The 25429-nt window shown below is 40.8% G+C and overlaps 1 protein-coding gene across 1 annotated transcript in view; it reads right to left on the bottom strand.

Annotated features, from left to right (window-relative positions):
• Window positions 1-25429, bottom strand: part of COL22A1 (collagen type XXII alpha 1 chain) — a 244421-nt gene that overhangs the window by 80823 nt on the left and 138169 nt on the right. The window contains exons 17-24 of the mRNA XM_026843424.1: window positions 22648-22692; window positions 17866-17919; window positions 15991-16044; window positions 14224-14259; window positions 12548-12577; window positions 11602-11655; window positions 10640-10693; window positions 810-863 (exon numbers count right to left, since the gene is read on the bottom strand). Of these exons, the coding sequence (XP_026699225.1) occupies window positions 810-863; window positions 10640-10693; window positions 11602-11655; window positions 12548-12577; window positions 14224-14259; window positions 15991-16044; window positions 17866-17919; window positions 22648-22692 (381 nt within the window). The remainder of the gene's footprint in view (window positions 1-809; window positions 864-10639; window positions 10694-11601; window positions 11656-12547; window positions 12578-14223; window positions 14260-15990; window positions 16045-17865; window positions 17920-22647; window positions 22693-25429) is intronic.

Here is a 25429-nt window from a genome sequence, read left to right on the forward strand (position 1 = left end):
CCAGAAACCAAGCCAGAGGCGAGTGTCAGTGTTATTATAATACAGCACAGAATGGATTGATCCAAAGTGGAGCCAAATCCTCTCTGATGATGCTTTAACATACACAGCACTACTTTGCCCTTATGATGTTACAGATGGTGCAGTTTGGAGCACTATATTGCCAAAAGCTTTAAGAAAAGGAGCTAAGGGGCTATTAACTTAAGATATCCTTCCTCACAGGGAGAATAAACACTTAGTTTTAAGCTCCTGTCTCTACTTTCCTCAGTAAGCCACCACCTATCTCTCTATAACAAGTAGAAATATGAGTATCAAAGTCATAAAAAGAGACTTGTACTCTAAGAAGTGTGCTTTCTGAACAGCAAATACCTTTTAAACAGCTTCTTCCCTCAAGACTGCAGCACGGGAGGTATATCTGCAATTGCCAATTCACACAGCCAACAATTAGCTGAGACACTGTCCTAAATATTGCAAAACACAAAGCATTCCTTTCCCTCTGCAATGACACTGTTCTGTGCACATGCAATGGGCAAATCACATACAAAACACCTCCTTTCACCCCTGTTGTGCTGAGGGTGCTGAAAGATGCTGAAAAACTGCGGAAGGGGAAAGTAATTGCTGCCAGACAGGCAGACTTCTCTCGATCACAACAGGATAGATTTGTTGGGCTCTCAAAGGAGAAATACCAGTTTCAAAGATGGTGCAGATAAGGAAAGAACAAGGCCATGGTGTGCTACATTGCACTTCAAAGCCACCTCTTGCCACAAAATGTGTTTTTTCACATATGTGAAAATGAAGAAATCATCACTTACCTGAGGGCCAATCAGACCATTGATTCCTGGGAATCCTGGCTCTCCCTTTTTACCCTGTGTGTTCAACAGAAGAGCACATATTAGACACCGGGGCAAAGACAGCTGCTGATTTTCCAAAGTCTTTCACCATAAAACTGGAAAATCACCGTCATGTGGGTACACTAAACACGAAGGATAGAAGTGAAGGCAGCACACAGCATTTGGATGTGAAACTCCAGGTTGACAGGTCTGTATCTCTCATATTGTGGTAACAGCCCCCCGCAGGATGAGGGTTGGTCTCGTGCACATCTTGGCATCTCTCACACTCTGCAGTCCCACCTGGGTGCTGCCCAGAGAGGGTCAAAGAAGTCACAGTGCTGCGATGCAGCCAAGGGAGGTACCGTGTGTAGACACATACTGAGGAGAAGCACCTTTTGTGCTGCAGCTCTTCACCCCTCCCCAACAAAGTACTTCCAAGTAGTGTCCCTTGTGTTCCTTGCACTGTCTCTTGCATTAAGAAATAAAGTAATTAAGAACTCTGGTGCATGGATGAATATAAAATATTCACAATCTCTAAACAAGAAAACAGGAATCTATGAGGCATTTATAACTAGGGTTGACATTACCACCGAGGGACAGAGCTCACTGACTCTTCTGCAAGCAAAAAAAGATTCCTCCAGAGCAACAAGAGAGCTTCACTAGTGCAAGGGAAGGATGAGCCAGGACCTGGAGTATACCCTTGAGAAAAGTTCAACTATATAGATGCTGTGGCACGTATGTTCCCCATAGGTTTGACCTCAAATAGTTCACAGGGAAAAGTGCTACACTAGAAAAACCAGGAAGAAAGGATGGAGGAAGGATGCATGCAGCACTGCAACTGAGGCAGAGGTTGGATTTATTTCTCAACTTGACTTGCTGTGTTACTTTGCTCAAGTCACATATTTTGTGACTCAACTTTCTTGTAAAAACAATCTATCCTTTCCTGATGTGTAACAGACACTGAATCATTAATTCTTCTGAGGTTGTTAGTAATATACAAGGAAGATATAAGAGGAGTCATGTAAATATCTGAAAAAAGTGATTTTTTTTTTTTCTCCCTCATTTCTACTTTTCATCCAAACTGATTTTCCTTTTAGGAGGATATTATAATTAAGCAGGTTTCATGTCACTGATGATGTCACTGGTCATACAGATGTGTAAGAGTCATATATATAATTTTCCCTTTATTTTTCTTAATTGAAATATGTTCAGAAATAACACCTATAAATAATAGCTTCCTGCTGATTTAAATTAATGAAAAAGCTAAAACATCACAAACAAAACAAGTTTTCATCATATTTTCCCTAGTTTTGACTGAGATTCATTAAAAAAAAAAAAAAAAAAAAAAAAAAAAAAAAGCTGCTATCATATACAAAAGAATTTAAGAAGAAAATTAAAGGACTGATTATGAGGTCCTTGGGAGTCAGTAGTCATTTCCAGGACCCTAATACTAATAAAAATCTCCATTTTATACTCAAGTACATGCACTGCTCACAAGTGTTCCCTCTATTTTTTCAACATCCATCACTTCTTTGCTAAAAAGAGACCATTTTTAACCTGAAGGATTCATGTCACCACATGATTCAACGTAAGTTTTCTAGGTAAAGATGCTCATTTTGCCAACTGCCAAGGTGACCATGCAAAGGACACTGTTAAAATAGTCATTTAAATAAATAAGCTCATGAGTAAAGCTTACAGGATGCGTTGTGTGGAGCCAGAGACAGGAGATGAGTATGCCTGCATGTCATCTCCAGCTTCCTATCAAAATAGAAGCTACGCATTAAGGTGGCTGGTTCCACTAAGGCAAACATACAACACAGTGTAACTGATGCCTTCATGTCCCACCAACCTCACTGCTCACTGAGCATAATTAGAACCCACCTTGTACCTCCCTTTGCAATGTTTATGCATCTCTTAAGATACTAATTCAGAGACTCCATTAGAAGCAGGAACCTGATATAAACATTTTTAATAACCCTTTGAAGAAGCATAATGCAACTAGCTTCCTAAGTAGTCACCCTAAATCAAGTATCACAAGTTAGTGAGCATGAACATACCCCATTGTGTGCTCTATCCAAAATCACAATGTGTGATACACACATTAGCATTCAGGCCAGCAAAATCCCAAGAGTCTTGTAACCTGGCAAGTTAAGAGATGTGAGCAGTACACATAGACCTTATTCTGGAGGTCCACAAGGGTGTGGCTGTAGCACCTTTACAGCTTAAGGGCATTACCTACTTACAGTTTGCTGAACTGCCATTTTCTGGAAACTTGGTCCCACCTATATACTACTTGGGATACCTGAGGAAGGTGGTAGCAACACGACCTTCTCTCCAAACCCATCTGAAAAGCCAAGAAGGGGGAGGAAGGACATCTTTTGCCTCCTGTGACAAGTATGCATCAATTGTTCTGTCTCCATACTGATGGCTGGACATGCTCATCTGCTGCAGCAATGAGAGATGTGAGAGAAGCCTACCCTTTCCTTGGGTGTAATGCTAAGAAAATTTGGCACTTTTCAAAACACTGAGAAATCCCTTAAAGAAACATATAATTACACTGACAGAGAGGCTGAAAATGTAATTACCCATTGTGAAGGGGACATTTTGGCCACTCAGAGGTTAGCCAAAATCAAACTGCAACAAATTTGTTCCATAATATTGCAGCCTGCCTATAAAGTACAGAAATACTTGCTAGGAGAAATTATACCTATGAGAGCAAAGCTCAGCAAAATGTCACATCGCCTAATAATATGACAGTGAAAACCAGCAATTATGCTCTGTTACTTATAGTAAGAATCAGCTAAGTGTGTAAGAATGTGTATCCTTTGACTGTAAGAAATATATGTTATTTGCCTTCATCAGCAATTTGAACAATGGTACAGTTAAAAATGTATGTTTTATTGGAAATGAATACATTTACTTTACTGAAAATTACAACTTCACTCTGGATTTAAACTATGCCATCAATCCCTTTTTCCTACTTTATGTTAATTTGCTTATATGTCGATTTCTGCACAGCTGAACATGTCATCTGAACGTTTCAAGCACCCACAAACATATGTCAACACAATCATCCATTGGAAAGATCTCTACCATACAGAAGACAGGAAGCCAAAGGAAAACATTGGCTCCACACAGCTAGAAGGAAAATTTTAAAGGCATCATAGCCCAAGACTGTTTCTCATCTTGCTGTCCAATGGCCAGAATGGTCATACATTTTCATAGCATATTTTTCTCTTGAGGTTTGGCCCCAGGAACGGGGATAGATCTGGTAGAAGTACATAGGAAGCATCCTTAATTGTGAACAAATATGACTGCTAGCATAAATGCCAACTATTTCCTTTGTAAACTAGATGGGATGATAGGATTTCCCCCTTAGCCTTGTCCTTTTACATCTATATTATTAGAGAAACCAGAAGAAATCCAGTTTGAGCTCCCTGAAGGCACCAGCCTTTTACAGTCTCTATAAGCATTGGATAATGACAGTAAATTAAGAAGTGAGAGCATCTCCCTAGTTTCAAACACCATCAAGGTTGGCCAGTTTATGGGTGATTATTGGGGTTGTTGTGACAAAGCCAAAAATGGTCTAGAAGGACTTCTAGACATTGAGAGAGATTGCACCTTGGGACTGACTCCTTCCAAATTTGCTGGTCAAATTTATTCATCTGTCTCTCCTGGATTATTTACACATCTCCCCCTGGAGATACCGATCATCTATCTCTTTCTCTTGGACCCTGCAAGTCTAAGGTGGTTTAAATCAAGGGGAGTTCTTACATAGAGAAATAAGAGTTGAAACTTAACTGTCCTTTCAAGTTCTGACTGCCCAGAACAGGAATATTATATACAACAACCCACTCAGACAGGAGAGAGATGAGTCAAGAAGGAGAAAGTCAAATACATGTATTTCTGTCCTGCCATCAAACACACAAAGAGTTCAGCAGCTCTCCAGAGATCTTAATAATTTATCTATCTACGTATGTCCCCCCTGACAGCTAACAGGAACAAACCTTTCATGTATTGGCAAGAGCTCTTAACACATCTCTTCTAGGTGGAAGGTGTGCACTGAGCCCAGTAGTCCCCAGTTTCAACAGGATCCTTCAGGCTCTATTGTAAAACAAACATGTAGCATTTATTGAGACTCACGGCCTTGTAATCTAGTTGTAAAGAATCAAGAAAGGTCTGTTAAGCTTCTCGTGCTGCTCTGACTTCAGGAACAAGCATTCAGGGGATGTGGAAACATGAACATGAAACATGAAAAACTGTTGAAACATGACAGCTGAATTAAAGATGCAGAAGACACCCCTTTGTAACGCACTCCTGAAGCTGCACACTTTCTTCTTGCCTCCAACCTGATAGACCGTGACACCAAACTTTGCAATTAGCTCACAAAAAAGGGTCTTGCCGTAAAATCTTTCTAAAAATTTTACATCCAACTCACTCTCAATCTGTGCTTTGCATAAATTATTTTGTGCATTAAGTGACTTGGAAAAGGGGGAATAATTATTACTTATCTGCCTGGCTCATGTACATTGGAATCTTAAACACGGGGAAGGACATTTATTAAAGGTTAGTATTTTAAAAAGATACTTTCCATTATTTTTTTTCCCCATAAATCTACTCTTACTATCCTATGAGACTCCTGTATATTTTTTGGTTTGTACTGATTTTTCTTTGAGCATGTGAAAATTTTGACAGTGTAAATTTAGAAAACTAGACTACAGTACAGCACATCAAATTCAGCATGAGTCCAGGTGGCTGCTCACCCATGCCTGTGTGGAAAACACTGCTATAGGATAAATGTTTCGTCTTGGATTCCTTCTGAAATTTCAATTACTTGAATGAATTTGTATTATTTCAGTAAGAGGCAAATTCCTGAAATCCAAGCTATCTGGAGCACACTTCAGAAGAACATTGTGTTTAGGCTGGATTACCCAAAGACCCGCATGCTTTCCAGGACCTTGTCATACAACTGCACCTTTTGTGTCTATCAAGCAAAAAAATAGTTGGGTTTATTTCCAACAAGTATTTCAGTAGATCAGGTGTCAAAAAAATGAAGAGCAGAAACAATTTCACAGAAGAAAGACAAAGACAGTAAGCAGGTAAAAAAAACCACAAAACCACCCTAAAATGAAACCGGACTCTCAGAGTTCTATCTCTTTTTCAGGCAGTTTTAGTATAATCAGAGAGAGAGTACTGTCTATCACTCAAACGTCTAATGGGATGGATGAGAACAGCAAAGCTTCTTTCCTCCCAGTGGCTGAGATGGAGTTAATTTTCTCCACAGAAGCCCTCATCCTGCTGTGTGTGCTCTGTATTGGTAGCCAGGAAGGTGTTGCTAACACACCAGTGTTTGCTGCTCCGCAGTGCTTGCACAGCATCAAGGTCATCTCTCCAACATTGCCCCCTCACCAGTAGGCTGGGGACATAGCCAGGACAGCTGACCCAAACTGACCAAAGAGATATTCCATACCATAGGATCTCTGCTCAGCGATAAAAGCTAAGAAAAAGGAGGAGGAAAGGGGGGCATTTGTTATTTACATTTGTCTTCTGGAGCAGCTGCTGTGTGTACTGAGGCCCTGCTTCCCAGGAAGTGGTTGGACATCACCTCCTCATGGGAAGTAGAGAATAAAATCTTTTGGTTTCCTTTGTTTTCGTGCACAACCTTTGCTTTTCCTTTATTAAACTGTTCTTATTTAAGTCCACAAGCCTTTCATTATATTTTCTCTCTCCTGTCCAGTTGAAGAGGGGGAGTGATCGAGTGTCTTTGGTGGTCACCAACGAGCATCAACTTGATATGAGCACATCATTATCAAAATACAGACGTCAGGTGCCAGGCACTTGGAAGCAGCTGGCTAATACAATGGACATAACCCAGTTGCTTGGTTTGGGTTGAAATTGTTCTCTCCTGTCCCCAGACAGGATCAAAGAATGGATGTGAATTGTCAGATTAGCAGTTCAGCAGATGTACTGAGCTGTACTTTGTGCATTTTTTCTGTACCCATAAAACACTTTCAAGACCTGTAACTAAAGCAGGCTAACAGGGGAATCCTTTTAAATGCCCAAAAGATGATCTGTCGTCCCAGCTTATGCTCTTAGCTTGTTTCCACTACTGGGCTACTCCCCAGAATATAAGCAGCCCTCCTAGTAGGTTTCCATGTTAAAGAGCTATGTCTCTGAGTGCACACTTACAATTACATTGAAAACACGATCCATATCAGAGGTCCTGGGAATAGGGTGCAAGAGGGAGACGTTCATATAAAGCAAGCATAGCTTATGATAAATTTGGCAATCAGATCTGAATTATACCACCAGCTTTTTTTAGAGCACAACACTCTCTTCACATTCTGTCCCCAAACACGACTGGGTTTTTTTGGTTTTGTTTTTGTTTTGGTTTGGTTTGGTTTTTTTAAGAAAACATTAGGAAGATGCTCTATCACATTCTTCAGTCAGCTCAGGAACCTTTCTGTTTCTAATGCTAACTAGAGTCCTACGGTGTCTTCTTCAGTCATACTTGTACCACACATTACCAGAATACTGCAACTGCTCCACAAAATGTGCAGTCTAAGCAGGGGTGATGCAAGTACAATTAATGCATTTAAATGAAAGATTAAGCTTGCAGTAGCCATCTTAAGAAATTCAACTGACCCTTTCTTTACTATAACACAAATGTTGACTCACTGAAGATAATGCTTTATTAACTGGCAACTGTGCTATCCCATGTATTCTTTTATTTCCTCAGCAATAAAAGGAATGGCAGCTTCAGGCCAAAAGAATAACATACTTCCTCTTTTCCTAGAAAACTTTCCAAGATGTATGACCCTATTCCTGTCAGCCAAACTGTCACTAGGGTATTTGGCATAGTATGTCATCTTCAATGAAATCTACGCACTGTGTAGGTGTCTTCTGCATTATACTTCTAACATCAGCCAACATTGCCTCTGTCTTTGCACAGATCAGTATCCTTCATTTCCAGTGGACTGTGTTCCGAAGCATGAATTCCTCTATGAAATGGTTCCAAACACATTTTTAGTCCATTAGTAGTTTGTGCCAGCTGCATTACAGCTAACTAAAGCACTGCAGTCTTCCAAGAACTCCAAGAAATGGTCGCATCTGCATCCCTGTGTCAGGACAGAGACTCTCTGCATGTGCTGGCTTCATTTACTTTTTGATCGAGGACTAGATTGCAGAACTGAGGTTGAATCATACTGGAAAACAGTAACTGGTTTACATCAGCTCCATTACAGCATGCTACTTAAAAGGGTCCTGAAGTCAATCCTGCACCATAATCTGTTCCTTACATTAGAAAATATTAGTGCAGAATATTTATAAAGTACCTCTGAAACCAAATTTTCAAATATGATGCCCAGTTGGCGTGGCATCATATCTTGAAATCCCACCCATCTAAAACAGCAGAGGGACCAGACAAGCAGATGGTTAGTGATTTTCATCTGTTCTACACAGGTCTGCTAAAAAGGAGTCTTAGATTTGCCTCTAGCTATGTATGATTTTTCTGTTCTACCATATCAAAAAAGTCTACACTAAATACAATGGGCCAGGGCTCCACGTGCAAAAGCACAGGAGCTTGTGTTCATACAGCTAAACTCTCCTTCTCACAAATGAGGATGGCCTTTGTCACCCAGCCTGCCAGATAGAGTCACCTTGCAATGCAGGGACATTTGTGGGAGACAACTACTTGTCATGACCCAAAGGTGTGCTCGGGAATGTGCTCAGTGTTAAACAAACTCTGGCTCTTTGGTTTGCTCACACACGTGCACAGCCTTACACTCCTACCCCTATGGACAGAGGCTCCAGAGATGAAGAGATATGTCTTAGAATCAAATCATAGAATCATTCAGGTTGGAAAAGACCCTTAAGTTCAAGTAAAACTGCAAACCTAACACTGCCACCACTAAACCATGTCCCTAAGCACCACATCTACATGTCCTTTAAATAACTTGCCTGGGCAGCCTGCTCCAGTGCTTGATAACCCTGTTGGTGAAGAATTTCTTCGTAATATCCAGTCAACAAGCCAAGTCTTACAGCAAGCCAGGGCTGGAGCCACAAATGAAACTGGTTATGCTGCTAAAGACCCTTTTTGTTTGGGTGTGTGCAAGAGCGTTTGCTATAGCTCTGAGCTGTACCTTCAGAGCCTGCCCTTGCCATACATGCAGTCACTGAAAACTAAACTCAAACAAATGAGATTTCTGCTCTTGACATTTTGACTTCTAAGCCTGTCTAGAGAAATATATGTAAGATGGTAATCAATGCCTGGTTTTATATTTGTGCTTTGTCAAGAATTATACTAATGGTGAATCAGTAGTATCTGTTAATCTGTTCTCTCTCTCGCACGTAGCTTATCCATGTGGATCCACCAAGCCCAGGACTTTGATTCATCTCACATATTCAGTCATTGAATAATTGCCTTTAATTAAAAATATATATCTATCCACCTAAGATGGCTGGTGACTAATAAAGACCCTTAGGAGATCTAGACACAACAGAGTCTAGGGAAACGTTCAAAGACAGTATGGATCAAATGACATCTCTAATCAAACGATCATTAGCAGGAGCATTTTGTGTCCTGTTGCAGGTCCTGACAGATCACTGTCCTTTACCCTGCTAATGTGTTCTATTAATCTTATTCAAGAAAAAATGTTTCACAGCAGGCTTTAAAACCAGGACAATTCAAAACTTGTCAACTCATAAGTAAAGCACAGCAGAGTTATTTGTTAAAGTGATAAGGTGGAATTTTTTAAAGACGAAAGAAGTAGAAAAAAAAAACAAGTAAATGCCCTTTTCCACTGTGGCATTAACATGAGACTGCATGCCCCACCTTCCCAAGGAGAAGATTCCTAAAAGACACTTATGTCTCAACTTAATGTCATGCAATTCAATGGAAAGTCTGTAGAAAACCACCTACCAATCTATATATTTCTTCCCTGTACTGTCCTTTGCCCATAACCCTCCCATGCTCACAAGTAGCAGTCTCATACCCACTCTTTTAACAGCACTGGTGCTGATTCAAGTGCAAAGCATTACATGCAACCCCCATGATCTCTTCTATAGCTTAAGCTATGATCAAGTCTCTGTGACTACTTAAAAAACCCATCAAACAGCCATACTGAGAGTGAAGACTGTCTCCACAAAGGTTAAACAGGTATCTCACTTCCACCCTCATCTGTTGTCTTGGGAGATGTTCTTCTTAGGAATGGGTTGAAGCAAGGAAAGGCAGGTTCAGAGCATTCATTTAATATCAGGCCCGCTATGAAATTTACTTTTTACTTTAATATTTCAAGACATAACTCTGAGTCAGAAAAAATTGATTTTTTTTTTTTTTTTTAACAGAAGGAAACTATCTACGCCTCTGGTGAAGAATGGTACATCAGCTCCCATTTTGTGGGTGAGTACAGACCAAACAGAACAGAAAATAAGTATTGCAAGTGTCTTTGCATTGACTTCCAGGACAACAGCATTTCTCTGAACTTTCAACCTGTCCATACTACTAGTAGCTCTGCACACTCAGAGTCATATCAAGAATCCTCCTGGCAGCAAGGAGCAGATATAAAGGTAAGAGAGCAAATGACAAGAAAGAAATTTTCCTATTGTCCCACAGGACACTGAATACAATCTGTGGACTCCATGAGGTACTGAAAATTGCTGGACCATAAAGAAGGAATAGAGGAAAGGATCTGGGCCTCCAGGATCCTTACAGGAGTAAAAAAGCATATGTAAAGTAGGACAAAATACCTAACTTTATGTAACAAATCTGTGCCCAGCCTCTTGAGACATATTAAATAAAAACAGAAACTCACCCTTTGACCTGGTAAACCGGGGACTCCAGGCTTGCCTTCCAGACCAGCCTCTCCCTTTAAAAGCGGAAAGTTTGAGAAAGTTAAAACTTTTAGAAAGCTAAGTAAGAAAAACTAATGAACTATATAACCATTTCCTAGCTGTTTTGTGCTACCGTTACTGCATGGCTACCTAGACAACTCTTACCTGATAATTGTCCTGTGAGCAGAAGAGAATAAGAAAACAGGATAGAGAAAAGTGACAATGCCCTGATTAAATACAGAGCACACAACTATATTTAAATTATATAATTAAATCCAGATTTACCTAAGTAACGCATCTTCACAATGCCATCAATTTTACAAAACTCAATCAACGGTGAAACACAACAAACAATTTAAAAATGAGGAAATACAGAGTATTTGCAAATGAGGCAGCAGTGACAGTCTGAACTGAGATATCCTGCTGAGTTGGGTTATAAAAACATAAGTAGAATAAGCTGCAATTAAATCAAAAGTAAGAATGCTGGCATGTTGTAAAAATTGTGTTGAAACACAATCACACGTACTCAGTTCTTACTTTTCATCCATAAAATATTTAGCCAGAACTGTGCCATAAAGCCAAGCCCTTTGACAGCAACCATTCTCTGACCTTCATTACACGATAGCTTCCAAGTTAGCAGTGCGTGCCTCTGAGATGTGCTGAATGCCCACACAGCTCTTCAGAACATTAGAAATAGAAAAACAATCAGGTTCTGCATGACAACAGCCTTGAGGCAAAGTCTGCCTCTGTGTGATGGCTGCCCATGTCCTTGGTGCTACTCCATATGTTCAGAGTGGCCATCCTCAGCAGTGAAGAAAACAGGAGGCCGGGGGCACTGGTTAAAATCTTAGTGCCTGAATAATCTATAAAGTTTTGTGTTATGCTCACACAGTCTGAGTTTTAGTTTCTGGGAACTGCAAGACATGAAGGGAAAAAAACTTACTGGAAGTCCAGGAAGTCCAGGTTGGCCTTGTGGTCCTCGTGGCCCAGGCTCTCCCTGCAGAAATGTTTTTTTAGAAAAAAGATTTAAAGCATCTGTATGAACAATTTAATGGGCACATTAGTCTTGTTGGGCATCTCTACAAGACCTATACCACCTCTTCCCTCAGAGGTCCTGAAGAACCAGTGCAGAGACCAGCTGGTTTTCTCCTTAATCCTTCAGCTACTTGAATTCTCAGCACTCATTAGACTGTACCCAGACTGATCCACCTACGCTCAGCCGGCATTTATCCATAACTGGCTCTTTGGTTTTCAAAGGTAGTAGCTCTACCAGAGACACTGGGCTAGCCTGGATACTTCAATAAAACATTGTGGGTTGGGGTTCAATCGTGGAAAAAAAACAATTCTTGCACAAACAGCTTCCACAGGCATTTCCCCCAAGACAGCACAGCTGTGAAGGGCTTTAAAGTATCATTTATATCATGCATATCATTATATTAAATAACAGTTAAATACAAATTATGCACCTACCAACACAAAATCAAACTTTAAATATATTTTATTCATATGTAGTACTAACAGACTGAAGCAACAGGTGTGTCTCTCCCATATTTGAGCACCCAGGCTCAGAGACAAACTCGGCATAAAACTCAAATACAGTTTAACTTTCGTATTAACACTTCCCTGGATTTAAAGAATTGAATAGCTCACTCTCCAGTTTATATTTCTCATTCATGTCAGATTCACTGCGCCTGACCAGGACATTGCCCTTTTTCCTTTCTTGTTTATTTTCTTCACAGTAAATAGGAAAACTTGTTTCTTGATGGCCTCACAACCCTATCCACCTTAATTTTTGAAGCATTATTTTAAAGCAAAATCTAATCTAACAGGCAATTGAACTACATAAAAGCATCCTTGCAATGGAAGAATAGATATTGAATTTCACTTACTTGCTCTCCTTTTAGGCCTTCAGTACGTACCTGCAATAAAAATGCAGAGTCATAAAAGAGAAAAAGAGGAAACATAAGACAGGAGGTGCCAGGGGTGTGATGGTCCTCCACAGCATATTTTTCTCCCCTCGCCATTCCCTCAAGATGCATGCTAACTGCTACAGCTCCTCAAATCCTGCTGCAGCCTGAGGGATAATTTCTATTTAAACAGCTCAGACCGACACAAGGTTTGCTCACTCCGTTACCTATGAAGTGATTTGTGTGGCTGTATAAACAGTGAGAACTTAATTCATTATCTCATTGGTATAAATAAGATAGTAAACTCCCCAGCTCTGGTGTTATTTTAACTTACAGTCAGACTGAATTAAAAAGGCATCACATAAATAGTAGGCTGACTTTCAATATGTGCATGATTCAGATCTTCAGATTCTTGATGCAAGCCACCGTGGCTGTGACTGACAGCTGCCAGTCTTCTCAGCCTGTTCTCTACCCTCCTCCTGGAACTTTAGGCTCATTTTCAGGTTCTATACATATCTTGCGAAGTTTCTTGGCAACTACTGTCACGTCACTAATTTCACATTTAAGCAGGACAGTAAAAGGCTCTTGTCCAAACAGATATTTTTTCCAGAGCTCGCTCTCTCTCTGGTCCTTTCCTTTCTACCTCATTCTGGGTAAGGAAATTGCTGCCTTTCTCATGATTACCAGGGATTCTCATTCTTGTCTTTAGCACCCAGTCCTTCCTTAGCACAGTGCTAAAGTTAATGTTGCTGGTATCAGTGACCCTTTAATGCTTTCTACCAATAGTCCAAGAGTGCTGCTCCTAATTTTAATCCTATTTTTTCTGGAAATTGAAAGGGATGCTCCCCAACTGCTTTGTTACTAGCCCCTGCAGAACTCAGTTCTAGACCTCTCTTCTGCATACTTTGCAATAAATGTTCTTTCTCCATTCACTTAGAGATGACCCCCTCATACAGACAATACTAACCTCTGGACATCCTTGCATCCCTGCTAGTGACATCTCCGGGGTCACTGAAAACATTGCCGAACACAGAGGGGTGCACAAAGGCATGTAAATCTAGTACCACAGGAAAGATCCACGCCCCTCTGCTATTTTCTCGGTTTGCTTTTTTATCACTACTTTCCTGATTTTAGCACATCATCTCTTAGTTGTCTCATATTTCACCATGACTTTTTCAGATATAATACAGTGAAATATCATTCTCCCTCATCAGAAATTGCCTTTTTCTTCTCCCCTCCCAACTCTCACATACAGCCCATGAGGAAGGCAATCAGTAATTCAACTCAATTCTGAACTTTTATTTGCTTTTATAACTTCCATAGACTCTATTTTCCAAAGGCCACTAGGCACTGACTCAAGAACTGTCCTGGAAACTACACAGTCCTGTCACAGTATTGCGCTCTCTGATGCACTTGAGGCGATGTTTTCATTGACTCTTCAAGTCCTAATCTTCACATTTCAAAATCTCTCCAAATTGTGGCAGTGCACCAACTTGTTGGAACGCATCACTTCTTCAAAAATTTTACTGCCTTAAACTTCACTTATTTTTGAAAAAACGTTTAAGAACATCTCTCAGACAGTAAAGTCATCCTTCCCCCAGCTTCCACATTGTTTGAGAAGTCCTACAATGTTTAAGAAAGCTAAAAAAATTTCTTACTGAAGAGCCAGGCAGTCCTGGAAGTCCTGGTTCACCCTGAAGGGAAACATGAAAGAAATGAAAAGACATAACATAATATAGAACACAACATAGCACAATGCATAACATAACAAACAAAAGCAAAACTCCAAGAATGTTTTCCAACTGCTGTTGTACATTCTTATTTTCAATACCAGCCCCTAATTAATAGATTTGAACATGCAATCCCAATTAACTCTGTTTTCCCAGATGAATACTTGCAGAAACTGGTTGTGTTTTGCGTTACTGTGATGCCACACATTGATTTTAAAGATATTTAGTGACTTAAAATGAATGATGCGCTGGATGCACCAGAGCATAAATGTGAGCTTCACAAATCTTTGTAATTGGTGTACACATACCACACAAATAAACCTTATTGATGCCCAGATCTCTAACAGAGATTACAGGATGGATATTTAGGGGTCAAAATGGTTTTGTTTATTAATGAGGAAAAAAAAACAAACAAAAAAAAAAAAAAAAAAAAAAAAAAAAAAAAAAAGATAAATTCTATTATTTTCCCCAAGTCATTTTATAGAGCAGAATCACTCTGTAAGTGTTTGAAGGACATTGAGATCTACACCCTCTTCACATGATTTATTGCCATCTAGGCTATCAATTTGTTCCAGCACATTTTTTTTCCAGCAGTGTCCACCATTTATTATGCTTTAAGACTAAGCCTCTAGAAGGTATCTCCTTTACTTTAGGTAAAGAATAATGCAAAAATTATCATATAGCTTCCTTTCACACTCTGTTTATTCATTACTCACGTAGGTCTCTGAATGACCCAACATATCTTTCATGCCATTTCCTCTTAAGGCAAGTTTAATTACAATTTGTTATTTATTTCAGAGTCCATACAATAGCAGAAGGACTGTAGAGACACACATTAGTTGCACTGAATGTAATGGAGCAAGGAGCTAAACACTTTCTGGAAGCACCTGATGCAGTCACATCAGAGATATGGATGAAGAACTCAAGACTGCTCTCTACTGCACATATCCTAGAGAACAAAGATCTTGCTGTTGCTTATCACCAGAGTGGATATGCCCTGCTTGTAGGTGCTTCTGAAACCTCACCTATAGCTGCTGGATCTGAGTGGGAAAGGAACAGGAAATAGAGAGATTTGCTTCTGATGTCTGCATTATTGGATAAGGCTCACTGCCTTATCTGGAGGAGAAAAGGAGAAAGAAAATCCAGAATTGGGCATGCCTTTCCACTCATGAAAAGAACTAGGCAGGAAATACCAAAATCACATCACCTCTAGCAGAGAGGGAAACATAAGGCTGCCCTGGAAACTCTAGCAACTGTAAGGTAATAAGGTCAAAATAGCTGCTGAGAGCAGTGAATAATTACTTTGCAGGTAAGAGTGTTGGGCTCATTTGAGTGGCACTTTCTGAGGCAATTCTACATCTCCTGGATCAGAAAACTGGCATCTACACAAATATATTGACATTTCTACCCACCTTTCTTAGGTGAGGAAGATTTCCTGAGCCAAGCTACTCTCTACTTTCTTCTACTCCCACTGTGAGGGTTAAACCAAGAGTAGAGGAGCTATAACCAGACACGATTTAACACATCCATTTCAGACTGAAGCAATGTCAGAAAGGTGAAACATTCAAATTCTTAAAAGCTTCATTTATGTACAATGAAATAAATATTAGGCCTTATATTTCCAGCACTGAGGGCCCAAGGAGGAATTTAAAAATGCTTGTCCAAGCCCCTCCCGTGCATCCAGTCTCAACTCACCTTTTCTCCTTTGGTCCCACTGGCACCTGGAGGGCCTGGGCTGCCAGCAGGGCCCTATAAAGAGGTAAAATAGAGAGAAAAATCTTTGTTTTACACACTTCAGGTCATCCATTGCAATTCCTTTAAAGTGCAGGAAAAACATAAGACTGCAGGCTTGGGTATCGGCATCACAAACAGTTATGTCCCACTGCACTGGGGTAGGAGCTAATACAACACACAAGGCTGCTTTAGCTCTGCTGTGTAGAGAGGAAGGGGAATAAGGATGGAGATGCCACAACAGTCATGATAACAGCAATTCAATTTCAGCTGGTTCAGAAGAATTGCAGTTCAGGGAGTCCATCAGCGTCAAACACAAAATTTAGGATAAAATTCAGGCATGAAGATTTGCCCGCTGCTAGGTGTCTAGACATGAAAAAGAAAAAAAAAAAAACAACAAACTTCAGAAAACCACAGCTTCTGTAATAGGGTGTCACTTGGAGAAATTGTTCCTTAGGTGTAGTAAACAATCAGCATCCACCTTCACATCCCTCTGCAATTTCTCACTTCATCTACATTTGCAGCAAGTATAAACCAGTCCTGTAAACAATGTAATGGGCATAGTGAACATAGTTCATTGTGATTCCAATGCCACATCTAGCACCAAAAAATATTTCCATCTTATAAGGATAGTGATAAAAACTAACTAGACAAATACTTCTCTATATAGGGTAAGCTGTGGCAGAGGAGCAGAGCAGAGAGAAAGCAATGATTAACTGTCAAATCCCCCTTGGAGAAGCAGAACATTTAGTGCAATAATGTCTATCACCTCACAGAGAGGATGATGCAGATTTAACAAAGATTAAAATTGTTAACGACACTATACCTTGCCATCTAAATATAAAAGACACATCTGGTATGGAAACAAAAATACTTCCCAACAAAATCAAGTCGAAATTCTTTCTGCTGAAGGAGCAAGAGCAAGGCACTTGGACTGCACGTGTCTGCTGTGCTTGTAAAGCACATTCAGGTTAAACCCCAGCAGCTGCTTTGTCTGTGGGAGCTGCAGGATCAACCATCTGAAGACGAACTACCCTGAGGATTTGACCTGCAGCTCCTCCACCTCTGCCACTACAAAAACATGCTTCCAGATGGTCCTTTCCAGAGAGGGAAACAGCCAGGGCTAGTGAATGGGATGGAGACACGGAGGCCTGGAGGCTTCAGGCTCATGGGTGGCAATGATTAGCTGCATGGCTGTTGGCAAATCACTTTTAGCCTCTGCTTCTTACTCTGTCCTTTGCTATTTAGACCAGAAGGTCCTTGGGAGTAAAGGATGTTTCTCATTAGGTATCATGTCCCAAGTAATGAAAACAGTCTTGTGGAATCTACAGATAGCAGTTTTAGGCAAAGCATTATCTGTCTAATCAGCAGAAATGTACTGATCTTTCAGACCATTTTCTGATTTCATCTTGTCTTAAAAATGTAAATAGTTCCAAGCTTTTCTTATTAAAAACAACCAAATATATTAAATCCAGTTCTCTCCCTTTCATGTTGTGTAAGGGAGAAAAAGTTCATAAAAATCAGGCTTAAACAATGGAATTTTCATATGTACTTCCTTATGTCTCTAATAAAAATTAAGACAATCATCTAACCTATCATGTTTAAAGGACTGGCAATTCCTTTAAGTGTATATTGCATTATAATTTAATTCTAAAATCAAACAACAGCAACAACAAAAAAGAAAACTTTGTGCCAGCAAGGATCCTTAGAATAAGGAGTACAAAAACTGCTGATGGAGTGGGGTCCTGCCATGACTCAGCAGCCACCCAGGATAAGTCTCAGTTTTAGGGTCAACTTCAACTCATTCCAAATAAAAGCCTTCAGTTATTTGCCACGTACCTGTTTCCCCTCCACACCTGGCTTTCCAGGGAACCCATCAAGGCCTCGCTCTCCCTGGAAAATAGACAAAGAACCCCTATAACTCAAATCTGTGCAGGTTTAGGTCACCATTCTGCAAGAGATGTCCATGTTATCTGCTCCAAGAGTGAGGAATAAGAAGGGAAATTCAGGTCAGCCCAATAGCCTAATGTCCCCACATCCTTACTACAAAGTTTGCTGAGACCAGAAGCAGGTGTGTGCTAGCTTTCCACGTCGGCATCCTCCCTCTGCCTGCTGAGGTGGGTTCATGTATACTGCACAAATTGCACCAGGAGAACATCAGACCAGAATAGCTCTTACAAAAATAATGAATCCACAATCCAGCAATAGCTCATTTTTACCCAGTTCAGAAAAACCTTTCATTTTTCACCTTTGCTTTCTGTAACCTGGGGGAACAATTAATCTATTTCTATATGTCTTGGACAGTCCACAGGGTCCACTCTATATGAGCTGGACAGTCCACAAGGTCCACAGGCAATCTATTCCACTACTTTATTTTTAATACGAGAAGATATGTTTTTTCCACTGTACCTAAACCTGCCTTTTTCTTGCTACAGTTTGAGACTAGTATATCTTTCCCTAACACCCCACAGAGAACAGACTGTTCCCTTCAGCTTTACAATGGCCTTTTATGTGTTTGAAGACTTATAAAACTCCCCCTTCAAACTTCCGTAGACCAAACAACCTCAATACTTTCAACTTTTCTTCATGGGCATGTTTTTCAGGCCTCTGATCATTTTTGTTGCTCTCATTTGTGCACTGACCAATTTTTCCACATCTTCACTGTAGTTAGTGAACAGAGCTGAGGGTAACTTTGAACAGAAAGATTATTTCATGTCTTTTATTCTTCTGTTTAAATCCCAGGATAACATTTAATTTATCCTAAACGCCCTTCTGCAGGACAGCTACTTAATCAGTTGTTCCTAATCTGTAGCACTGTGCAATTTGTTGTCCTACACATATGAAGCATCCTGTAGCTGCCCCTTCTCAATGTCATCTTCTGCTTTGGGGGATTATGTTTTCAAGATCATTCTGACTTCTGACCCTGACCTCCACTGTATTTCCCACATTCAGGCTTTACACATTCCATATTTTATAATCCAGGTCCTGTACAGAGATGATGACTACATCAATGACACACTCCTGCTGAACTTCACTCCCTTCTTACAGATTGTGGCCCTTGTCCATGCCTCTTTTATTTAAAATTCTTTGAAACAGGGACTTTCTCTTACTCTGTAAAATGCTTAAACCTCTGTAAAACAAAACACTGCTTTTGCCTGGATCCTGCACACACAGCTGAATATAAATTATCAAATACACACAAACAGTGTTAACATAAATGTGCATGTAGAAACAAATTCTACAAGTACAAGGAGTTACAGAAAAACATTAGTTTCACTTTATTTTTTTTTTTTAAGGTTACAGACATTTTAATTCTGATTACTATCCTACAGGATCCCTGTTAGACCTCTCATCTGCAAACCCACACAGCACTGGATCTACATTCATTCAGCAAGTGAGAAATTAATTTGGAGATCAATTTAGTTCTTTTTCCTCTTTATAAAGTCAATCGGTCTTGTAACATAAATGTTATTTCAAAATTACATATCCAAGGAATGAAATTAGAGATACCTGTACCCTACAGAAAGCTGCTGAAAACCAGTGTCAGACATCCAGATCTACTTGGTGTTGGGGTAATAGTTTCCACATTATTAATGGTCTTCCTTTGCACTGACTGAACTACAAGTATTCTGGATTTGAGACTTTCAGTAAGCAACAGTTTGGTGGATTGCTGACAAAATGTGCAGTGTATTCTCAGAAGAATTTTTAACATCAATACACTGCAGCAACAAGTACTTCACACATGCTGTTTCAGCTGCCAAAACAGAAAAGTGTCAATGTTCTCACTGCTAGCAATGGGGGCTGGGAAAGGCAAATGTATTATTTGTGTAAATGCATACAATAAAGCTGTTTGAAAACACTTCAAACAATGGTGCTTTCAGTTGTTTCTTAAAAAATATATGTCATTAGAATTTTTTTTTATTATTATTATTTTATCCATTCTTTAAAAAAAGGTTATTTAGAAAAAGTTTTGGGGCTTGTTTTGTTGTTTTTTTTTTTTTTCAAAAGAAAGCAAACACAATAAAAGTTTTATTCTCAGATTTTCACTTTAAGACTCCATTTCCTTCTGCTCTACTATTTTTTCTGCTTTTAACCAGTGAAACAAAATGGTGAAGAGTCATAAGCAACCAGGGGAAATCCCAATTCCACCAGAACTTTAGTGATGTTTTCTGACCTCTAACAGCTGGAAAGTGTAATAATTTGTTGGAAAATTTATTCCCAGGAGCCTGCAGGGCCCTGAGAAAGACTGAAGGAGAGCAAACCCACTGCACAGAGGGAGCTGGCAGCAGCAGACCAGCCCTGCTTCCCCTTACACAAGCTTTTCTCCGATACAAGAAAAGGATTTACAGGTTGGACACATGTTTATGCAGCCAAAACAATGCCCCATGTCATGTTGAACTGCTGTACATAAATTAACATGCCAAGTATCACAAACATATATGGCTTATGTTGGCAGGGAACTGCTTATCTCTGCAGGGTCAGTTCTGGGGTCTACGGTGAGCCCAGTGGATGCAGGACACGAGAAATCACTCATGCTGTGCAGTGGCTCTCCTAAAGGACAGGTGTAACCGGTAATACCGGATTTGGGAACCTCACCACAAAAACTCAGTATTTACATCTGAGGTCCCAGGATATCAGAATGTATCAGCAAGATGCATTATGGACTATTCAGACTTTTTTTGATAGTAAGGTGCAGATACAATTGACTAATACTCAGTGCATGGGCTAGTGCTCTCATCTGATATAATAAACACTTTTCTCCTCAGGCACAAAGACATGCAGGTTGCGTAGGTGTCAGTATTCAAGTTACAGACTGAAGAGGAGACAAGAAAATATTTGGCCCGCCGAATTTACGCCCCCTGTTTTCACAGTAGTACTGACTGGTAGAAGTTAAGCAATGACAGTGGGTGCTCTCAGACCATCATCAAAGCCTGGAAAAAAATCAAAGTACAATTGTTGTAGCAGAGATCTGGCTGCTCCAGATAAAATTTTAAAAAATAAAAATAAATAAAAAAAAAAAAAAAAAAAAAAAAAAAAAAAAAAAAAAAAAAAAAAGGAGCTCTAATTGTGCATAGCCTTCAAATGAAACAAAACCTAATTCATTTTGTCCCCACTTTAATCTTCCTCTAGCTTAGTCAGCTGCCTGCCCACACACAGCTCCAGCTTCCTCTCCCATCATGGTGATGTCAGAAAGATGGATTTTCTTCCGGGAGCCAAATATTCCAGCAGAGTAGACAAGCTCGCCTCCGGAAAAGTGGCGGAGGCACTGGCCAGACACAACACGCCGAGCCAGTCCTGCAAAAGGCTGAAGCAAAAGCATGAGGAAGATAAAGCACGATCCAGCCTTTTGCTCTAGCTGCACCAGTGAGGACAGATAATACAAAACATGGTTGTGGCTATGTGATCATAAACAGGAAAATGGACACTGAGAACAGACACCTTAACACATGGTAAAGTAAAACACAGTATCTCACACTAAGGGCCTATTGATCATTTTTCCCAGTAGGCAAAAGCTTGGTGTAAATCTCTGGGTTTCTTCTGCAAAAGGGGATGGAGAGTGAGAAATGGGAACAAGGCCACACTAGCAAGCTAATAACTCCCTCCTTTGCACAAACACACTAAAGCTATCACTAAAGATGGCTTAAACACAGGTAAATCTGCCAGACCAGCATGGAGATATTCCTGTCTCAGGACCAGCTTGAGACATAAACAAGACAGGACATTGCTCGGGGCTGTAAGCCACTCAGAGCTGGCAAGGTCAGTCCTGCTGCCTGTTTTGCCTGCATGAGAAAAGGGGTGACGGGTCTGACTGACAGTCTGGTGATGCCCCATCTCCAGATGCTTGCTGGGGTGCAGGAGTGGACCAGCACCTGGCAAGGACAGTGAAACACATTTTTGATGGCATTTCTGGGGAGCCTCAAGCACCGCCTGGCAGATCCGCATCAGAAGGGTGTGCACATCTGAGGGCTCTCCTAACACAACGTGCAGATTCAAATAATAAAGGCTTTGTATCTGCCCAGCTCTCCTTTTAAATGCTTATTCCAGGTATAATAGGCATTTAGTCTCTTTCTTGAATCATAAACATGAATCGCAGAGAGTCCTGTGCTTTGTAAAGCTATTACCAGACAGGAGAGAGCAGAGAAGTGGGAAGCAGCACCAGCTGGATGAAGCCTTTAATATAGAAACTACCTGGTACTTATTACTACTGATCTTATTGTCATGGGAGAAGGCAGAAACGTAGGAATTTGCATAATCTGAGCAACTGCAGTGAGATGTGGAAATTCTGGATGCAGACATGGTCAGCAGCAGTCAGTGGTCCTGCACAACTCTCAGGTGTTGCACACAATGTGGACACCCCACTAGATCTCACCAGTGGCATACCTTCACGTCACTCCTCTCTCTCCTCCATCCCTGGGCCACATGCAGCAACAAGTCCCTAAATGGGTGCTTAGTAGACAGCAGAGACCCATGAAGCCCTCCTGGATGCCCATGGGAGGTGATGCCCAGACAGCACTGGGAGGTACAGCGCAGTGAGGAAACTCCACCATCAATACAGCCCACCCCACCTAAAAGGCAAAGGCAAAGAGCAGACCGGCTCCTCCTAGCATGCAGCAAGAATACCTTGTCTCCTCGCGTTCCCTTTTCTCCTCTTTCTCCTTGTAGACCCTAAAAATAAAAAGCAAGAGATTATAAAGCTCAGTCAAAATCGAGGCGTAGTTATCCGCTCTAATTAGCCACCAAATCTCTGTGCACATCTGCACAGTCTATTCAAGTGAACCTCAAGGACATTCTCAAGGACATTGCCAGTCCTCAAAGTTGGCCACAAGCGTGGTTGAAGCAGACTTACAGAGCAGGCATGACCTGCGGGCCCAAGAACGTCTGTAATATTATATCGCCTGCAGACACACAACCCTCCTGCCAACAGCAGCGTGGAGGGACAGGGAACACACCACAGCTGCAGATGGTCTGGAAAACAACCAATGCTCTGCATTTTTCATGTTGCTCATAAACAATGAGGACTTAGGTAGAGGACGATACTGATGGAAAAACCTATCGCATAAACAAGCAAGAATGCCCATTCCTGGTGGTTTTGGATGAGGTAGCTAGGCAGACAGCAGGTACCTCTGAGAACTGGCAAGTGCTAGATAATCCCTGTCCTGAAGGCCCAAGCATATTTTTGTGCTCTGAATCCAATGGCAGTGTTCATCTGGACTGCATAATTCATCTCCTCCCAGGAACACCAGAACCATTTGCTGGGGCTTAGCTTGATGAAAGACACTGATGCTAACACAGGCAATCGACTCAATGGGCAGGAACAGATTTCACCTTCCCCTGGCATGGCAAGCATCTTGTATTTTACCTTTATTGTAGCAACTGTGCAACCAACTAATAGCTACAGGCAGATGAATATGCTCAGTCAGTAGTGAACTCTCTAAAGCTGCCAAAGCTTAAAATGTTTCTTACTCCAATAATACCTTTGTATTTAAACTTCAATTTACTTTATAGTGGAGGCTTACCTCCAAGCTAATGAGAGCTACACGTCTGAGTTTATTCAGTCCTTAGGATGATTTAGATAATTAAGATTTTCAGATTTCAGGCTATGGTTGACTGTGAGCAAACTCTGTACACATCTATCCATCTCAAACAACCCAAACCAAGCCTGCACTGATTCCCACACTGCGAAGAAATAACCCTACTATTTCCAAAAAGCAAATGGCAAGAAGTTTTAAAAGATGACTCCTTTAATGCACTAATGAGTAGATGATTACTGCCTTGCTCCTTCCCAACAGCACAAGCCAAGTGACAGTCTTATGACAGAAATGGATAGGACCTTCAGTAATGGTGCACCACATGAGTGCTTTGCTTCTCACACAAAAAGGAGACTCAAGGAGCAGGAAGGTTGTGTTCACATAGCTTTTGTCCTTTTATCTCATTAATACTGCAAGAATCTTTCATATGGGCAGGTAATGCCACCCCCATATTAATTTCATCATCTTCAAGCCTAAAACAGTTCAGCTTTTGACTGTACAGGGAAATGGCATGAACCTGTGCAAAGACAAAAGTGCTCAAGCTCTTTTGAACACGTTGGACCCCCTTGTAGTGAGTGGTAAAGTCCTCAGCCGGCTCAAGGAAATCTTTCAGTGCCTAAGTACGTCTGGTATGCCACTAAAGCACACTGATGTACAGTCATATAGAATCATAGCACAGTTTGTGTTGGAAGGGACTTTTGAAGGTCACATAGTCCAACTCCCCTTCAATGAGCAGGGACATCTTCAACTAGATCATGTTGCCCAGAGCCCTGTCCAAACTGATCTTAAATGTTTCCAGTGATGATGCATCTACCACCTCTTTTGGTAACCTGTTTCAGTGTTTCACCACCTGCATTATAAACAATGTCTTCCTTAATCTAGGCTAAATCTACCCTCTTTTAGTTTAAAAGCATTATTCCTTGGCCTGTCACAACAGGCTTTAGTAAAACGTTTGTCCCATCTTCCTTATAAGCCCCCTTTAAGCATTGGGAGACCGCTATAAGGTCTCCCCAGACCCTTCTCCAGGCTGAATAACACCAGCTCTCTCAGCCTGTCCTCACAGGAGAAGGGTTCCATCCCTCTGATCATTTTTGTGGCCCTGCTCTGGACCCATTCAAGCAGGCCCATGTCTTTCCTGTGCTGAGGATCCCAGAGCTGGACACAGCACTCCAGGTGGAGTCTCACCAGAGAGGAGTAGAGAGGCAGAATCCCCTCCCTCAACCTGCTGGCCACGCTTCACTTGATGCAGCCCAGGATACAATTGTTTTTTTGGGCTGTGAGCACACATTGCCAGCTCACATCCAGCTTTTCATCCACCGGTACCCCCAAGTCCTTCTCCTCAGGGCTGCTCTCAATACCTTCATCCCACAGCCTGTACTGATAGCAGGGGTTGCCCCAACCAAGTTGGGTCCTTAAAACTCAGAAATTCCATTCAGCCTTTGCACCACCAGCTTAAAGGCTGCCTCCATAATTACCAAGGTGAAACCACAAGACAGAGATGTTAACTTGATAAAATCTGATTTATCTTGGTCTGCTGTCTGTTCATTCAAGGCAGGTTTGTCCCCTGAGCCCAAAGGCTATTCCCTGACAGTTTTAAAAATATGATTGGAAACTTGCTGAGAACTTCTTCTTGGTGCTATGTTGAAGTTTTTGAGCACCATATAAATGGTGCATCAACACAGACCAAAGCAATTACATTAGAGTGGAAGCATCACAAAATCACCAGGTGTTATCTCAGTAATAAAGTAATTTCTACTGACATGTCTTTATTCTGGGTACAGGTCTATTCTAATTTAAATCAGTCAGAAGAAACTTGGTGAAGTCAAGAAAATGTCATTATTTGGACATAGTACAAGTAAGTGGTCAGACATACC

The sequence above is a fragment of the Athene cunicularia genome (assembly GCF_003259725.1).
Source record: "Athene cunicularia isolate RWA chromosome 2 unlocalized genomic scaffold, athCun1 chr2_part1, whole genome shotgun sequence".
NCBI classification, from domain to species: domain Eukaryota; kingdom Metazoa; phylum Chordata; class Aves; order Strigiformes; family Strigidae; genus Athene; species Athene cunicularia.